At 54.2% G+C, this 19,062-nt stretch overlaps 1 protein-coding gene across 1 annotated transcript in view; it reads left to right on the forward strand.

Annotated features, from left to right (window-relative positions):
• The window catches only part of LOC146855870 (uncharacterized), a 149,390-nt gene that overhangs the window by 58,843 nt on the left and 71,485 nt on the right, over nucleotides 1–19,062 (forward strand). Inside the window, exon 4 of the mRNA XM_085650671.1 lies at nucleotides 4,370–4,414. Within this exon, the coding sequence (XP_085506797.1) occupies nucleotides 4,370–4,414 (45 nt within the window). The remainder of the gene's footprint in view (nucleotides 1–4,369; nucleotides 4,415–19,062) is intronic.

Genomic DNA, 19,062 nt, shown 5'->3' on the forward strand with positions numbered 1-19,062 from the left:
ATTCAAAACAACATGCCCACCCACCAGACATGATAGAACTACTTACAATGTTAACCTGGGAAAGCCGTGAACATGTTCCATCAACGGCATGGCACCTCAGCCATACAATAGCCAAATGTGGGGAGAGGTGGCAACCAGGCATGTGTGAAGGAGGCAGGAGAACAAGGATTGGGAAAGTACACAATGCCAAGAGTGGCAGGGATGTGCTGGACAGACCTCAGTATTCAGGACACACTCATATCCATGGCGACAAACCACGCTGGTGTATGGAGTGCAGTGAACGCAACCATGTCACCCCAGCCAGTGGGGGAGTACACGGAAATGTTGCCTTTTACGTCCCCCCCCGTAAGCGTGAGCGGAGTGGGATGGCCCGGCATACACCAGCCCAGGGTAGGGGTGTGACTAAAAAACATGTAGCCCTGGGCGTGGTCCTCTTCTGGAATGCCCAACATCCATGCCAGGGGGGTGCCTCTCACCCTGCCACGAGGCCAACGCCATCCTGGTGAGCGGAGTTGTCTGTGATCCTGTGCGCCTGCCGTACCCCGGCCCTCTGGATCCCTAAACCGTCAGGCCCGCCCCTGCGCAGTCATGCCACACTGCTCACCTGCCGACACCGGGGTATGTCAAAGAGGTCCCACCACGTGCGGGCGCAAGCTCCAAGCCCGAGGCCCGTGACCTTGGCAGCCTCCTCAGACCATCACAGCCTCCACGACACAGGCCCGCTTTACTCCTTTCTCGTTGACATAGCCTACTGCTGCATCCGGCCTACACTACTGACAAGTAGGTCACACATTTGGAACTGAGTCTTGATTACAACATGGCAGGGAACATCATTCAAGGCAGAGTTTATGTCACTATACTCCCTTCGATGTGGTGCCACCAAGTCTGTGCATAGCATTACAACCACATGTGTCTGTGGGCCTACGCGGACAACTGCCCTCGTCCTACGCTGCGCACGAGTAGGTCACAGAATTGGAACTGGACATCGATTATTCAAAGGCAGAATACATGTAATTGCACACAAGAGGATGATGCGTTGCAGTCCGAAGGGAATAGGATCATTGTTACGGAGGTGATCAAACACTACCAACAACTCCCCGGGTGTCACTAACTCTGTGCATCGCGAGCCAACGACACGTGGCTCTGGACTGCACTGCGGAAAAGTAGGCCACACGTGGAACTGAGATATGATTTATTTATGGCACATTCTATGCCATTGTACATGCTTCATTACAGACTGCATCCCCTTTCAGCAGTGGTGCTACTGACTCTGTGCCCCATGATCCATGTACACTCCCTGTTTGAACTTTGGTGGCATGTGAGTCTATGGCCTGGGTGTTATCATCATCATCATATAGCCGATACTGGTTTGCTGTCAAGTAGGTGTCTGTAACATTCATCTACTACATGTTGCCTGTGTCTGCTTGGTTCTGCCCTCTGCATCAGGCCCTGGAAGAACACCTTCCACTGTCCCTTGTAAAACTCCGCTTCATTCACCTTGGACATCGACGAGGAACCGCTCAGCTCTTGTGTCCCTATCACACTGCACCGTAAGTCACCGTCCAGTGGTGGTGTGCTCTGTGCACCACAACTCATGGACCTGTTCTGATTGAGTACTGTGCTGTGGACAGAGCACACAACAATTTTACCTCATGCAGTGGGGAAGACCTGGGACTATGATGAGAAAGATGTGGTAAGTCTGCGGACGGGAGAAGTCACAGACAATGGGAGGGCAGGAGGCAACATCCCCAAGGCAGAAATGCAGACTGGAGGTGGAAATCAAGCTACACACCCGGATCTATTACTGGGTATTGCGCTGTGGACTGCGTACCCAACTGTCACCTCAGGCAGTGTGGGAGACCTGGGATGTTAATGAAGTTGATGCAGGTGTAACACACCCCAGTGCATCTGCATCAGGACTAACACAAAGGGACACAATCGAAGCAATTTCTTCACATGAGCGCGCTCATCTCTAGTGCCCCTACCTCAGTGGACTGCAACTCACGGAACCTCCTGACTGAACATTGGGTGAGCTCTGTCCTTCCTCCTTCCATGTTACTCTGCAGTTGACTCGGTTATGCTTGTGTTTTCTGTTTCCATTGCACTGGTGTCCACTGTTCAAGTTGTTGCCAGCACTAAGCACTCCTTGAGGGCTGGCTTATACTAATCCCACACACATCCAGCACAGGCGTCACTGTACATGTGGCCCTGCCAATAAAGGGGACCGGGCGCACGTGCCTGTAGCCAGTTGAACATGATATATGCGTCTGTCCCTGTGGTCTTGTTGTATGCATGGGGGTCCTGGGCCATATGACATTACATTGTGCTGTGTACAGCAGATGCAGACATGTCACCGCAGGCAGCGGGTTAGAACGTGGACATGTAGCTTTGTCGTCACCCACTCAATTTGTAAGGGGAATTGACTGTGCCGTCGTACACAGGGCCAATGTGGGTGTGTGACTGATATGTGCGTGCCCCTGGGCGTGGTTCTGTACTGGGAATGTGCATCTGCATGTGTCTCTATGGCAGTGTGGGTCTCCTTTGTGGGGTGTAGATGGTCCCTGAAGGGTATTAGACAGCCATGTATGTGTTCTAGTTGGCCTTCCATGGGTTCAGACTACACCCGCACCTGTTGGGCCACCTCCTTTTGGTGTTCTGACACATAGCATTGGGGTGCCATTTGTGGGTCGGTGAAGTGTTGTGAGCCAGCCGTGCTTGTGGGTGCTCCATGCTGTGTGGTCTGTTGCAGGGGCTGGGTTCTCCTCTTAGTAGCTTGTCTGCCCTGGTCCTGGTGGTGGGTTGCATGGGATATCCAGGGGCTGTTGTAGGGCGTCGGTGTCGAAGGTGTGGTGTTCGTCTCCAGCATCACGGATGGGTTGTCTGGTCTGACCTGCTGGAGGTGTTGTTCGTCCCTCTGCAATGTGAAGGGGAGAAGCATGTTGACATTGTGTTGACATTTATGTTAGCGCATTGTTCTTGTAGACATGCAGACTGTGTGACAATGTACCCTGTGACTGTTTGGGGGTGCTTGCAATTTGGTTTGGGACAATGGACATTTGGACTACATGACTGATGTGAGGTTGTACCTGTACATATGCATCTCACAGTTCCCTGCTCTGTCACATGTGGTTAGGCTGTTTCTGCACATGGGTGGGCCCAGTTGTGTCCCCTGTTCTGCAGTGTCGGTGTTGCACTTTCTGCCACATTGTCATTGGATGTGCTGTGATTGCTATGTGTGTGTACTGCAGTGTGCCACGGGGATGGGGACAAGTCACTGTGTCATTGTGGTTGTGCAGTGTGCTACACCTCGTTGTGGATCTGTGCCATTGTGCCCATCTCCCCCCGTCCCCTCAGTCCCTGTTGGATCCTCACCCTATTGTTGTTGTGTCAGGTCCTCTCGAGCTGTGTCTGTACTCCCACCTCCTTGCACCGTCTCCACACTGAAGACTGGCCTTCGTTTCCTCCAGCTCCTTCTGTGGTGCAGGACTCCCACCTCCTGTCGCCATTGCTGCCTTCCTGTTAGCAGCGGCTTTGGGACTGGTTTAGGTTTTCAGGTCATGCCAGCACCTCTTGGCCTCATCCATTGTCCTCCTCGATACACCGGCTGCATTCCAGGTAGTCTGATTGTGGGGCAGTTGCTGGTATTTGTTCTGTCACCTCCGTGACGCTGGTCTTGTTTTCCTGCGGACTGCATCCCATCTTCCTTGGCCTTACCCGGCCACGTTGTTCCTTGCTGGTGGTCTGTGGGACTTGTGGGGTGTGCGTTGGCCTCTGTGCTGGGTCGGGGTGCATCCATGTTGCTACGCATTTGGATTCTTTCTGGTGTGTAGTTTTTGTAGCTTTTATAGTGCATTTTACTGCCAGACGAGTGGGATTTGCAGGCCTGCGACTGGTTTTTGTGGCTTTTTGTATCGCGATTGGCCTCATCCCAGGATTGTTTGTGTTAGCGTTTCACATTTTTGCGGCGTGGCGTTGTTTTTAACGTGGTCAGTTGACATATTATCTGGTGACTATCGCATGGTACCACCGTGTTGTGAATTCCTGGTTAACACAGCGTTGGATTCCCACTATCGACTGAGATGTTGGAGATTGTGTTAAGTAACTTTTGCAATGGTTAGCACACGTTCTTGTGAATATGCCCCTAGATGTGCATGAAGCATTCTACTGCCCCATGTTGGTAAATCTCAGATTTAATCGGAGAGAGTAACTGTGCTGCCGTCATCCATGTCAGCAGTAGGTGTCATTCTTTAGACGTTTTGTAACTTAAATTACTGACTATTTTGCAGAACAGTTATTTTATGTCAGGTGCAAGCTCTGTAATGATTATAATTGTATCTACATTTGTTAATTTATACGTTGTGTTTTCCAGGTGATGAAGAACCAAAACAACATACGTCATTGCTCCATCTACTGAGTAAGTAAGAATCCCTCCATAACCCACCCTACCATGAAGCACAGATCTCATTTTAGCTTGCAAAAATCACTGTCTCAGTGATGAACACAAAAAGACCACTGTGCACCAAAATGTCCCCGCACTCTTTGAAAATGACTAGGGCCCAATGAAACAAAGGGTTTTACCCATTTTGTGTCTATGGAAACGTGTTTGTAGATATGGCCCTTTAAGCAGCAACGGCCACTATAAACAGAGGGTGGTGGGCGGGAGGGGTCTCATAGGAGGCGTCACCCGGGGGGATGCGATATTTAAAAAAAAATACAAAATGTACCTTATGCTGCCGTGGCCGGCTGCCTCCATCATCGTGTTTGCCACCTCTCCTCTTCCTGGGTCCCAACAGCCCCTAGGACGCAGAGTCCCATCCAATCCCCATGCTGCAGAGCAGGGCTGGGATTGGTCTGAGCAGGCAGGGAAGATGCCCTGCTCAGACCAGGGAGTCTGTGGGGTTTCTCCAGCCTGGCTGCTCAATGCAGGTGGGCTGGAGAAACCCTAAGTGTGCATGTGTATTTTGGTCAGCCTGAGACAGCTGGCTAAAACACATATGCTCACTTAGGGAGTGGAGTGTACATAGCACTTATCCTCCCTCCTACCATGCCTAAGCCCCGCCCCTCCCAACACCACTGCCCTAGCCGGCAAATGTGAAATAAAACGAAGAGTATCGTTTTATTTTACATTTGCTGGCTTTGAGCCAGACAGTGGGGCAACGCTCCTCTGCCATTGCAGACGAGCCACCAGTGCCTTAAGTGAACTAAAGTTGAGTGTTCAAAAGGACTCACTGTGCTTTACAAGACTGAAATTATGTGCAAAAGGCTACAAATCCATTGAAAACATTTTAAAAAAGACAGGTGCAAGAGAAATGGTCCTAGGGCGGCCTGTCAAGTTTCCACTTTTCAATAATACATTTAATAACCCACTCAGTCTCTGTTTCATGGATACTATCAAATTTCTGTTTAGTCTCCCACATAGGTGCAGATTCGGATCCTGGAGAAACCGGGTATGAACCGTCGGTCGGAGCGTTTTCTCCATCCGACTCGTACCTGGGAAATAAACATTACAAACATGCAAGTACGATTCCCACGGAAACACCATTTCCGTACGATTCGTAAAAAACACAGACCGACGAAAAAATACATACCAATGTGATCCGAGACAGCGCCGATGTGACGTCGGGATGCATTCAGCCTGCGGTTCACGAACCAGGAAGTACGATCCGCACGGACGTCACCCCGCACGGATAAAATTCTCCGCCTGCCAAAAACTGCCGGGAAACCAGGACGACGCGCACAAGGAGCACCTGTACGCGACGGACAGCCATGGACCCGAACCTACGTGTCATCCCAGCCCTCATAGCAGTCCACCTGCTCTACAGGCACCAACGCAGATGCCGCAGAAGGTCAGAATAACACCCAGGGGCAAAGGGGGGTGGCAGGGGCAGGACACATAGCTCCCACCCAAGTCACAAATTACACATGCCCTGGACAAACCTGACCTGCAGGACCTGGTCACCTCGAGGGGGTGGGGGCGTGTCCAGCAAAGCCAGCGTCCGCCATAACGGAAGTGGATGTTGACGCGAACCGGCAACACAACAATACCGGTACATACCGTACCCAGGCCTTAAGAGCGTGGGTACGGGTCGTACCACGCCCACCACTACGTCACCCCAACAATGGCGGTACGGCCCGTACCCACGTTCTAAATGCCTGGGTACGGTACGTACCAGCATTGTGGGGTGACGTAGGGGTGGGCGTGGTACGACCCGTACCAACGCTCTGAAGGCCTGGGTACGGTGCAGACACCCAATGGGGTGCCGTAGGGGTATGCACCGTACCCAGCCCTTCAGAGCGTGGGCACGGGTCGTACCACGCGTACCCCTACATCACCCCAACAATGCTGGTACGGCCCATACCCAGGCCTTTAGAACGTGGGTACGGGCCATACCGCCATTGTTGGGGTGACGTAGTGGTGGGCGTGGTACGACACGTACCCACGCTCTGAAGGCCTGGGTACGGTATTTACCCAGGCCTGCAAATCGTGGGTACGTGAATGTACGGAGCGTACCCCCACCCGTGTATGAATGGAGCGTACCCCCACCCGTGTATGAATGTAGCGTATCCACACCCCACCAGTGTTTGTCCGGAGCGTACTCACACCCGTGTATGTCCCGACCGTACATGCCCAGACATAGGAGGGGTGTGTGCAGAGTCCCCCCAGCAGTGCCCAGACGCAGGAGGGGTGGGTGCAGAGTCCTCCCAGCAGTGCCCAGACACAGGAGGGGTGTGTGCAGAGTCCTCCCAGCAGTGCCCAGACACAGGAGGGGTGTGTGCAGAGTCCTCCCAGCAGTGCCCAGATGCAGGAGGGGTGGGTGCAGAGTCCTCCCAGCAGTGCCCAGACACAGGAGGGGTGGGTGCCTATCACTCCCAGCAGTGCCCAGACACAGGAGGGGTGTGTGCAGAGTCCTCCCAGCAGTGCCCAGACACAGGAGGGGTGTGTGCAGAGTCCTCCCAGCTGTGCCCAGATGCAGGAGGGGTGGGTGCCTATCACTCCCAGCAGTGCCCAGACGCAGGAGGGGTGGGTGCAGAGTCCTCCCAGCAGTGCCCAGACACAGGAGGGGTGTGTGCAGAGTCCTCCCAGCAGTGCCCAGACACAGGAGGGGTGTGTGCAGAGTCCTCCCAGCAGTGCCCAGACGCAGGAGGGGTGGGTGCAGAGTCCTCCCAGCAGTGCCCAGACACAGGAGGGGTGTGTGCAGAGTCCTCCCAGCAGTGCCCAGACGCAGGAGGGGTGGGTGCAGAGTCCTCCCAGCAGTGCCCAGACACAGGAGGGGTGGGTGCCTATCACTCCCAGAAGTGCCCAGACACAGGAGGGGTGTGTGCAGAGTCCTCCCAGCAGTGCCCAGACACAGGAGGGGTGGGCGCCTATCACTCCCAGCAGTGCCCAGACACAGGAGGGGTGTGTGCAGAGTCCTCCCAGCAGTGCCCAGACACAGGAGGGGAGGGTGCAGAGTCCTCCCAGCAGTGCCCAGACACAGGAGGGGTGCGTGCAGAGTCCTCCCAGCAGTGCCCAGACACAGGAGGGGTGGGTGCAGAGTCCTCCCAGCAGTGCCCAGACTCAGGAGGGGTGGGTGCCTATCACTCCCAGCAGTGCCCAGATGCAGGAGGGGTGGGTGCCTATCACTCCCAGCAGTGCCCAGACACAGGAGGGGTGTGTGCAGAGTCCTCCCAGCAGTGCCCAGACACAGGAGGGGTGGGTGCCTATCACTCCCAGCAGTGCCCAGACACAGGAGGGGTGTGTGCAGAGTCCTCCCAGCAGTGCCCAGACACAGGAGGGGTGTGTGCAGAGTCCTCACAGCAGTGCCCAGACGCAGGAGGGGTTGGTGCCTATCACTCCCAGCAGTGCCCAGACACAGGAGGGGTGTGTGCAGAGTCCTCCCAGCAGTGCCCAGACACAGGAGGGGTGAGTGCAGAGTCCTCCCAGCAGTGCCCAGACGCAGGAGGGGTGGGTGCCTATCACTCCCAGCAGTGCCCAGACACAGGAGGGGTGTGTGCAGAGTCCTCCCAGCAGTGCCCAGACACAGGAGGGGAGGGTGCAGAGTCCTCCCAGCAGTCCCCAGACACAGGAGGGGTGTGTGCAGAGTCCTCCCAGCAGTGCCCAGACACAGGTGGGGTGTGTGCAGAGTCCTCCCAGCAGTGCCCAGACGCAGGAGGGGTGTGTGCAGAGTCCTCCCAGCAGTGCCCAGACGCAGGAGGGGTGGGTGCCTATCACTCTCAGCAGTGCCCAGACACAGGAGGGGTGTGTGCAGAGTGCTCCCAGCAGTGCCCAGACGCAGGAGGGGTGGGTGCAGAGTCCTCCCAGCAGTGCCCAGACACAGGAGGGGTGTGTGCAGAGTCCTCACAGCAGTGCCCAGACGCAGGAGGGTTGGGTGCCTATCACTCCCAGCAGTGCCCAGACACAGGAGGGGTGTGTGCAGAGTCCTCCCCGCAGTGCCCAGACACAGGAGGGGTGTGTGCAGAGTCCTCCCAGCAGTGCCCAGACGCAGGAGGGGTGGGTGCCTATCACTCCCAGCAGTGCTGAGACACAGGAGGGGTGTGTGCAGAGTCCTCCCAGCAGTGCCCAGACGCAGGAGGGGTGGGTGCCTATCACTCTCAGCAGTGCCCAGACACAGGAGGGGTGTGTGCAGAGTCCTCCCAGCAGTGCCCAGACACAGGAGGGGTGTGTGCAGAGTCCTCCCAGCAGTGCCCAGACGCAGGAGGGGTGGGTGCCTATCACTCCCAGCAGTGCCCAGACACAGGAGGGGTGTGTGCAGAGTCCTCCCAGCAGTGCCCATGGAAAAAAAAGGGTGCAGTACCCACAGATACAATGCCCACAATAGTCAGTCAGGTGCTCAAAGACCCTGCAGAACACGTAACATGTGTGCGAGGCTGGGAGTACAGACATGCATAGTGTGTAAAAGGGAACATGTCCACATGAAGTAACTTCAATATACTCCACACACAAGTACAGTGACCACCAAGGATGCCACAAATGATGCAGGTGGAGACATTGCCCAGCATGCATGGCCAAAGTAGAACGGATCCGTCATACACCAAGGATATGTAGACACAGCTCAGCACAACAATTAGGAAACACCCTGCAGGGAAGATGTCAGGGTCCACAGAGGAAGGGACACAACTTGGGACAATGTCACCATGCAGTAAGAGCATACATGAACAAAGTTATTCCGCAAATACCTTGTGATGGCACACAGATACCAGGGTCCATCCCATGAGCAGCACACCACTACATTTGCCAGACACCTAACACATTATCCCCACCTCAAACATGGAGCAGCACCACCAACAGCAATACCAGAAAAGCAGTAGTGTGCAAAAGAAAAACAAAATGCTTTATTCAGCAGTCAAAATAAATTGGTATAAATGTCCACTATTTACAAGGCCCATGGGCCAGGCCATCAGCAAAGTCCTGGGGGGGTACACATCGGGACGTGTGTCCCCTAACTTGCCTGCACAGTTCACATGTCCATTTGATCCACAGAAGGGGGGGCATCATGTGGGGGGGAAGGACCAGGCACCGCAGGGACTGGAGGGGCAAGGGTAGGTGTTGTGGGTGCAGGGACGGAGGACTCCACCACAGGGGGTGGGGCAGCGCCAAAGGTGGAGGTCAGAATGGCGCTGCACACGGTTGCAAGGTCCCCCAGCGTCTCCCCTGCACCTGAAGGAACCACAGGTCCCAAGGAGGGGGGGGTCGGAGGGATGGGTCGCAGCGCCACTGGGGGAGGGTGTGGACAGGGGGGGGGGACACAACCACCCTGACCGGGGACTCCTTTGACCGCTTGCGGGGTGGTGTCACTTTGGGGCTCAGGGACAGAGCGGCCATGAAGGAGTCTTTGGTGGAATCCTGGCCAGGAGAGCTGAGGGGAGTGGATTTGGAGGCAGTGGGTTGGGATGAATGTGGACTCCCACTGTGGCTGCGTGTCTTACGTTTGCCCCCCGACCCAGTGGGTGTGCCTACTTCCCCCTGTGTGTGCGTGAGAGGAGGTGTGCGCTTGGCCTTCCCCGGTGGTGCGGTGCCTGTGTCTGGTGGGGTGCGTGCATGGCTACGTCTGGGTGTGCTTTGGACAAGCATGGGAGTGGCAAGTGTGGATGCTGCAGGGGTAGGGGGGGGACGTAGCGCTGCAGGAGACCCACTGCTGCAGTCAGTGTCGAGTCAATGGACCTCAGCAACTGGCATTGGTCAGACTGCGCAGCTGAGAAGCCCTCCATGTATGCCTCCATCTGGGTGAGCACTCGTGTGTGGCCATGGAGGACATTAAGCATCGCAGTCTTACCAACCTGCAACTGGCGCAGGATGTCCACAGACTCTGCATTGGCGGCAGCAGTGGAGACAGGGGCAGGGGGTGCGGTGCCTGGCAAGAAGGAGACACGTGGTGACCTAGCACGGCGGGAAGGGACCAGAGCAAGTGGGAGGCCGGTGATGGGAATCGAGGGGGCGGGCAGAGATCGAGTGCGGCTGTCAGCTGTGGGAGCAGCCTCCGCCCCCTCTGGGAGCTCAGCCTCGGACCCGTCAGCGTCATAGTCGGTGGTGTAACTGGACAGGTCCTCCGCCTCACTCCCCTGGGCCTCCGTGCCACTTGATGTGCCAGACAAGACAGCACTGCTGCCACTGGTGCCTGCTCCCTCCTCACGGTCCGTGCCAGTGTCTCCCTCGGAGTCCCCCGACGATGCTGTGGGCAAGGTGAAGAGACAGGAAATGATCAGACACCTGTATACATATGTCACATGAGTCAAATCGACATAGGTCACAGTGCATAGCCTGAAAAGCAACATGAGTAACATCTTCAACACAAGGTACATATGTAGGCCCTGCAACACCCAGCTGGTTGACCCACCATGCCACTGAGAAACAATGGAGAGCATGACCCAACAGCAAATTACTTGTCATCAAATAGGACAGAGGAGCCAGGCTCTGGGAACTATCGTGCACAGCATCTGTACCACACAGCGTTGACATAAAAGGGATGAGCAGGAACCATGTCTATTAACTTTTTGCACATGCTGCAAAGCCAATACATAAAAACATGCACAACATGACTGGGTCACTGCACCTTGAGTGTATGTCCAGACAAACATCACACACAGGCCAGACCTAGCAGGGGGACTTCAGATTTGGACATGTAGGCCTTGCCCGCACAAAGCACCCCCTACCTGAGACAATGTGATTGTGACAGAGGAAGTACTTCCACCTCTTACTCTGGGATAAAAACACATGGCCTGCACGAAATCCTGATTGTACACAAACTACCCCTGGTGCGCCTGTCCACATATATCATTGACAATCAACCATCATCAGATTGTTGTTCCAAGACACACAGGCACTGCCCACTGTGAGTATGCACAAGCAAAATTGGGTCACACTGTACAGTGGACCCATGTAGCACAGTTTACGTCAATACAGATGAGGCCAGGGTACAATGCCACAGAGCCCAACCTATGCCGAAGACACAGAAAATGTCCACATAGTTGGATGACACACATGATACCTAGGAAAAGGTGCCCCAGGGCACGGTAGTGGCCACACACCTCCATGGTCCTGGATGGATATGACTGCAACTGAAGCAACCGTCCCTGCACTATGCATTAATCCCACTCATGGACATCATGTCAGAGGGCACAACATTGGGCATGCATGCTGGAAGGCAGTACACTTTAAAGACACACTCCTATGTTGGGACTCAGCATGAGTGCCAACTGACATGGACCCCACAATGACTGAACTGGCCAGGGCACAGCCAAGGTACCAAAACCTGTCACACTCCACCCCCACACATGATGCCGCAAGCATTGGGCACTTGGATTTACTGCCAGCCTAGATTACCTTGTGCAAGAGTGACTACACACAGACCAGGGAACACATGGCAAGGAGGGGAAGGGAGGAAGAACAGCACCGGTTTACTTTGGGGAACTGGTTATGCACTGCACATGTAAACCCTGGCAGTGTATCCATGCAACTGCGCACTACCAAAAGCTGGTGACACACAACAAACACACATGTACCTACCCCCTTCCTGCTGCTGCTTCTCCAGTAAGCGCCTATCCAAGTCGGGGAAGACCGTGAATGCGTACGCATACGCCAGCACTCCCATAGTGATAGGGACCCTACACACGCGTGTACGTTCCGTATCACTGTGGCGTACGCATTCGCCAGCACTCCCATAGTGATAGGGACCCTACACACGCGTGTAAGGTCCGTATCACTGTGGCGTACGCATTCGCCAGCACTCCCATAGTGATAAGGACCCTACACACGCGTGTACGGTCTGTATCACTGTGGTGTACGCATACGCCAGCACTCCCATAGTGATAGGGACCCTACACACGCGTGTACGGTCCGTATCACTGTGGTGTATGCATATGCCAGCACTCCCATAGTGATAGGGACCCTACACATGCCCTCAGAGCGTATGTACGGTGCGTTTCACACCTGACAGTGGTGACAGGCGGCACACAGGAAGGAATTGAGCTGTCATACCTGGCCAAGGCTGGACATCAAGGCATTGTCTGTGCAGTACTACATGTGTCGGGCACAGGTGGGTCAGGCTGTGATGTGGCACTATACTCCTGAGGTGTGAAGCTAATTAAAGTATGATGAGCTGTGTACACATGTCACGTGTGATGGTGCCCTATGTGCCACACATCTCCTTCACTCCTTTGACATGTGTGCATGTAGTACAGACTTGGTTAGCCATGCGTCACTGGCATGGCACAGTCACCGACACCCGCAAATGTCCCCTGATGCAAGGTACACGGAATGTTACCCCTGACAAGTGAATGCCCGCGTTGCACGCTGTAGCTATGTCATGTGTGTGTCATGTGTTCCCATAGGTTTGCTGTAGGTGTTTGGTCAAATGCATCTGCAGTTGCTGCAACCAACATGTGTCTGTGTGTAGATGGGCATGGCACACTGTTACGCACACCAGCACACATGTGTAATCCGACGTAAGGTGTGTATGTATGCATCGACACGGAGTTTCAAAACAAGGACATATCTGCATACTCTCAATGTATGTGTGATCAGTCTTGACATGTAATCCTTCATGGCAAGGTGTGTGGTCTGTCCTTATTCTATGACATGTGACCTGTGCCTCTCGTGTTCCGCAACCTGTCTGTACAATAAACATCCTTCTTCTGCACATATTTGGATGTCTGTAACTCCTGTAATGCGTCTGCCTGCTCACTTACACTGGCCCACAGCTAGTTTCATGGCATGGCATATTGAGGTTGAGAATCAACGTTTGTAGCTGGCTCTTGGTAGGAGTGTCACATGCCTGGCATACGTGTCCAGGGCATATTGCACAGACCTGACTCTGTATGTAGCATATGTGTATTGCCTGTTGAGAATGTGCTCAGTACATTGACATTGGTGGTGTACTGTACTCACTCTTCGTTGTCCCTTCTAATTCACTGCAGGGCTCCGCCTCTCCCTCGAGCAATTCCGGACTTGGCTGACCTGAGGGAACATGACTGTATACGCCGCTACCGCTTCCCCCAACGTTTGATTGAGGACTTGATGACACGGCTGGCACCACACCTCCAACCGCTACACAGGTATCCTACTGCACTGACACCCAAGATGAAGGTGATGGCAGCCCTACATTTCTTTGCCACGGGTACCTTTCAACATACCATTGCCCATGTCGGTGGCATGTCCCAAACCATGTGCAGCCGTGTTCTGCATGATTTTTTAGAGGCCATGTTGGATCACCTGGATGAGTTCATAAAATTCCCAACTCCTGAGCAGTTGACAGGAGTCAAGCGTGAGTTCTATGCCCTGGGAGGGATGCCCCATGTCATTGGGTCCATAGATGGAACACATGTGGCTTTGGTACCACCACAGGCACAGGAGGTAGCGTATAGGAACCGCAAGCATTACCACTCCATTAATGCCCTTGTGGTGTGTCTTGCCAACATGGTGATTTCACATGTCTGTGCTCGTTTTCCAGGATCAGCACACGATGCCTACATCATGAGGCGTAGCAGGGTGCCTGAAATGAAGCTGCAGCTGCGCAACGAACGAGCATGTATTGTTGGTGGGTATACTCTGGCAGTCCTGTATTTAACGTCATCTTCCTGTCTTACTGCTTCTCCTGACCCACTGTTGTCCATGATGTTTCCATGTAGGGGACGCTGGCTATCCCAACATGCCATGGCTGATCACGCCTCTCCGCAACCCCAGCACGGCTGCCGATCACCGCTACAACAACGCCCATGGGCGGACCAGGCGAGTGATAGAGAGGACGTTTGGCCTCCTGAAGAGCCGATTCCGTTGCCTCCACAAGACCGGTGGCGCACTCCCATATGCACCGGTGAAGGTCTGCAAGATATTCCTCGTGTGCTGCATGCTGCACAACATGGCAGTGGAGAAAGCTGTGCCACTCACCCTGGATCCAGATGAGCAGGACCATCCACCCGTGGAGGATGAAGGGCTTGGTCACGAGGCAAGTGATGTGGAGGAGGAGGAGGCAGTAGAGGACATGCGGAGTCGGCTCATACGCAACTTCTTTGCTTAGTGGTGAGTTCCAGTGTCTGAGTGTGCACACATTGGGCCGTGTGTGGCAAGTGTTGCAATGTGTGTGTCCATCTGCATGTCTGCCAAGTGAGTCAGAGGTGTGTTTGGATGTGTCACTCGAGTGATGGTGCAATAGAAGAATGTTTTTCCAGAGTCATCATTGTCACCTAGCATGTTGACAACCTTATACGTGTCGAGTACATGCACATGTATGCGGATGTGCTTCTTTTGGCTGACTTCTGGTGTGTCTCCCATCCACAGGTACTTGCGCATGCTGTCTGCTGGTGGCATTGTTGTGCTCCTGCTATTCCTCATGAACACAGCAACATGTGCTGAATCAGCGTTACATGCACGGACAAGTTAGAAATCTCCTTCGGGTAAGGGATGCAGCACGGCTTTTTGCGAGTGGTATTTGTTTTGAATGTGTGTGCACTGCTCCTGTTCATGTTTGGATACTTTACATACATGTAGAATCACCATGGGGCACATGACATGGAGCTGAATTCACCTGAATTGATGGTCAGACTTGGTGACAGTCATCTGTAATGGGATTGTGGATTGTGATGGAGCCATCAATGTGTGTAACACTGCCCTCGGAAACATACGGGTTGCACCGGGTTGACATGGTCTGTGAATTCCCCATTAGGGGCTCAATGGCGTATAGCAGCCTCTCCGTGAGCAGCAGGGGGTGTTTAGCTGTAACCCGTCACTTGTGTGGCAGTGCCATGGATTTCCAGCATCTGTGGTGGTAAGGGGGGTGCCAGTGTTGGTCCCACCTGTTCATCCACATGACCTGTGTATGTGTTGACAGAGTTGCATTAGCATTCCGACACACGTGAGTAGTAAAGGTGTCCCTCTGCCTCCAAGGTGCCTCATCTCTGTCAATGGTGGTCTGTTGCCACTGTGCATGCGGCATGTCTGGCATTGTTCTCAGAGATGGTGCATATGAGTCTATGTGTAGAGTACCAAGATGCAAGCTGTTTGTCAGGGATTAGATTCTGTATTGTGCATGATGTCCATGGCTGTGTAGGTATTGTGGCATGCCAGTCTCCACGACGGCCACTGTGCTGCATGTGAATCCATTGTGTGTGTGTGTGCCATGTTGAACCAGACATTCCTTACTTGACATACACCTTTTGCATAGTTCCTTCCTGAGATCCTTGTCTTTGTGTGCTACTTGTGGCATTGTTTTCTTGACATGGCGCATGCTGCTGCAGGCCCTGCAGCAAGGGCACCCAGTGTCCACGCAAACGAGCTGGTGTTCATCATGGATTGCTTGCTGGCATGTGCTATGCTGATCAGCAGCATCTGTGCCTCATGCGGCAGCACACTCTGCATTATGCACAAGATCCCCAGTTCCATCAACCTCAAGGCAAGAGGGAGACCATCCCCCATGTCAACTACGACATCCGTGTCTAATCCTACCCTGCACTCTACGGACATGTCCAGGGTGCATCTGCACAGCTCTGCTACTACATCCGGCGACCAGGCCACATCAACGTCCAACAGAGATGGGGGGAGTGGATCACTGCCAGCTGCAGGATGACCTTCTCAATCCACGCACACACTCAGGATGCAGCCCACAACCACAACACAACCATGTGGCACTATGATCCAACACCCAATTGTGCCATCTCCATGCATCCAACCTTGGCTGGCCCACCATTCTCCACATCCACCTGACTCAAGCATGCAGGACATGGTTCTGCCACGTGTCTACACATACCTGGGACTCCCACCCCAGGACACTCCACATGATCCCTGACCTCTGCGCATGACTGTTGCTCTTCTAAATAGGTCTGTAGGCACAGTTGTGCGGGCACCCCCTCAGCTGGTTGGGCCCATCACGGGTGAGTATGGTGCTCCATGTCTGTCTTGGATGGTACATTGTGACCCATGTGTGTCCTGTGCCAGACTCAGACCCCAGGGTATGGATGTTTGGAGTTACTTCTGAAATCAGGCATGGTTTGACTTTACAACACACACATGTAGTGGAATAATGCAAAATGACGGCATCATCTTGTGATTGTGATGAATTTTATTAGTGCTGGGGTACGTGTTTGGGGGGTGACAAGAGGTGCTTGGCGGGAGTGTAGAATCCAAAGTTCACAGGGGGAGTTGGTATCCTGCCATTGAAAGTCATCAGAGTCTGTGCCACAGTCTTTGTCATCATTGGTCAGACAGTGACCAGCAAGGCAATGTGGCAGAGAATGTCAGTTGCTGCTGTGCTGCTGTTGGGCCAGAGGGCCAGGTGCCAGGCCAGGTGACCTGGGAGATGGTGATGTTCCGCTTACTCTCACGGTCTTTTGTGTGGATGACCCACCTTCCTGCGGGGACCCTCAGAAGCAGGCCTTGACGATGCTAGGGACGCTCCGTCAGATGAATCCTCCTCCTTCTCCCTCCCCGTTTCTGGTGCTGGTCTACGCCTGGTGGCACAGGGAGGGTTTGCCAGGCTTTGGGCGATCTGACGGAGTGATTGGCTCACGTCCCTTTGCACCGCCAGGAGCTCAGCCAGTCTTGCCTCCATCCGTCCATGGTGTTGTAGATGACTGGCATGATGCTCGACCTGCAGGGTCTTCATCTCATTGAGGGTCTCCACTACCTGGTCGATGCCTCTGGAGTCATGCCGGTATGTGTCCAGGATGTTGTGGACGTGTGACATTACCGGTTCCTGAGCCAACTGGTCAGGTTCACGCCTCCACCGTCCTCCACTCCCACCACCCCTGCCCACTTGCACCTGGCCTGCCGTTGTGGGCACATCGGGTCTCCGGGACCCCTGAGGGATGGCATTTGCGGTGTCGCCTGCCTCCTCCTGGGTGCCCGGAGCACCTTGTCCCTCCTGGACAGACTGGCTGTGTTGTTGTGTGCGGGCAGGACTCCTGGGTGTCTCCTAGGATGTGGCAGGAATGGGGGTGGTGGTTGGCACAGTTGTACCTGATGCAGGTGCTGCAGGTGGTTGGACACCAGAGGGGCCAGGTTGGTCCGGGTCATCCACGGAGTGGTGAGAGTCGTCGCTGCCGGTGGGGTCCTCTTCATGCAGAGCCTGGTCCTGTGAGTCTTCCCCCCAGTGTTGGGGGGAGATCGACGACGTTGACCTGTGTGTGAGAGAGACAGTGTTAATTGTGTTATATGCGAAATTCATGTTCATTCATTTTTGATTAGGCACAGTTCCTCTGGGTGGTTGGATTTGGCTAGCATTCCTCTCCCAGTGCACTTGTGCATGGGTATGTCCCTTGGCCACAGCTTTCGACACTTTACCTATGTGTGACACAATCTTAGTTGATGCATCTTTTGTGAACGCAGTCAGCAGTGTAGTGAGCGGGCGTAGCAAGCCATGCAGAGCCGGCTTACGTGTTGCACTGTACGTGGCCAAATGGTGTTTTTTCCATGCAATTTGAGAATGCAGGTAGGTAACTTAACAATTTGTGACAGGGTTCTGACAAACACAGTGGGTGGGTATACTGGGTGTAAGGTTCTGTTTGTGCCTGCAGCACGGATGTACTTGTGCACAGATTGACACATGGCCCAGTGTTTATCAAAGGTTGAAGGGGGGGTTCACGCAGTGCCAAACCTTGTCTACATGCACACAGTCCACCTGCTGACGAGCGGACATGGCCACACCACCCAAGGGTGATTTGGTTTCCCTCTGTCTCCCTTTCTCCCTCCCTCTGTCAGCCTCCTCCCTCTGTCCGTCTCCCTTTCTCCCTCCCTCTGTCAGCCTCCTCCCTCTGTCCATCTCCCTTTCTCCCTCCCTCTGTCAGCCTCCTCCCTCTGTCCGTCTCCCTTTCTCCCTCCCTCTGTCAGCCTCCTCCCTCCCTCTGTCTGTCTCCCTGTGTCCACCTCTGTCTCTGTCCCTCTCTCTGCCCCTCTCCCTCCCTCTGTGTGTCACCCTCTGTCACCTCAGCCCAGCTTCCTGGGCACACACAGTTTGCAGGTCTTTCAAAGGCCATTGGCTTTTTCATGTGGGTTTGTTTCTTCTCTGCCGGCACCCATTGGGCGGAGTGTCTGAGTCTGCGCTGCTGCTGTGGCGGTGTGTGCTGACACTCTTTCAGTGTGATGCGTCTTCATTAGCTGCTTTTATGTGCAAATTGTGCCTTCATACCCATGTCGTCCTGCAACGCGGCCACCATTAGCAGGCAAAACAGTACTGTGTGGGGACACACTGTTTGTATGGCTGTGCCCTAAGCCATATGGGCTGAGGGCATTGTTGTGTGCTTCAGAGTTGCTCTATGTTAGTTTTGAGGCCCACCCTCCCGGCATTGGGGACATCCTGTCTTGTGTTGGTGTTTTGTGTGGCCTGTGACTTGGCATGGCCTTGCTTGGGGCATGGGGCATGGAGGCACTAGTGGCATGTGTGTGTTTTTGGAGTGTGGTTGTGTACGGTGCAGGCTTTGGGGGGGTTGCGTGCATGATTGGTATTTGGGTTGTATATGGCGTTCCCCCCATGTGAGGTGAGTTGTTTGTGTACTCACCAGGCTCTCGGACTCCTTCTAATCCATCTACTCCCACCGGTGGCAGCGTGGCCATCACCTTCTCCTCCCAGGGATGGT

The sequence above is a fragment of the Triturus cristatus genome, chromosome 4_1 (assembly GCF_964204655.1).
Source record: "Triturus cristatus chromosome 4_1, aTriCri1.1, whole genome shotgun sequence".
In the NCBI taxonomy this organism is placed as follows: Eukaryota; Metazoa; Chordata; class Amphibia; order Caudata; family Salamandridae; genus Triturus; species Triturus cristatus.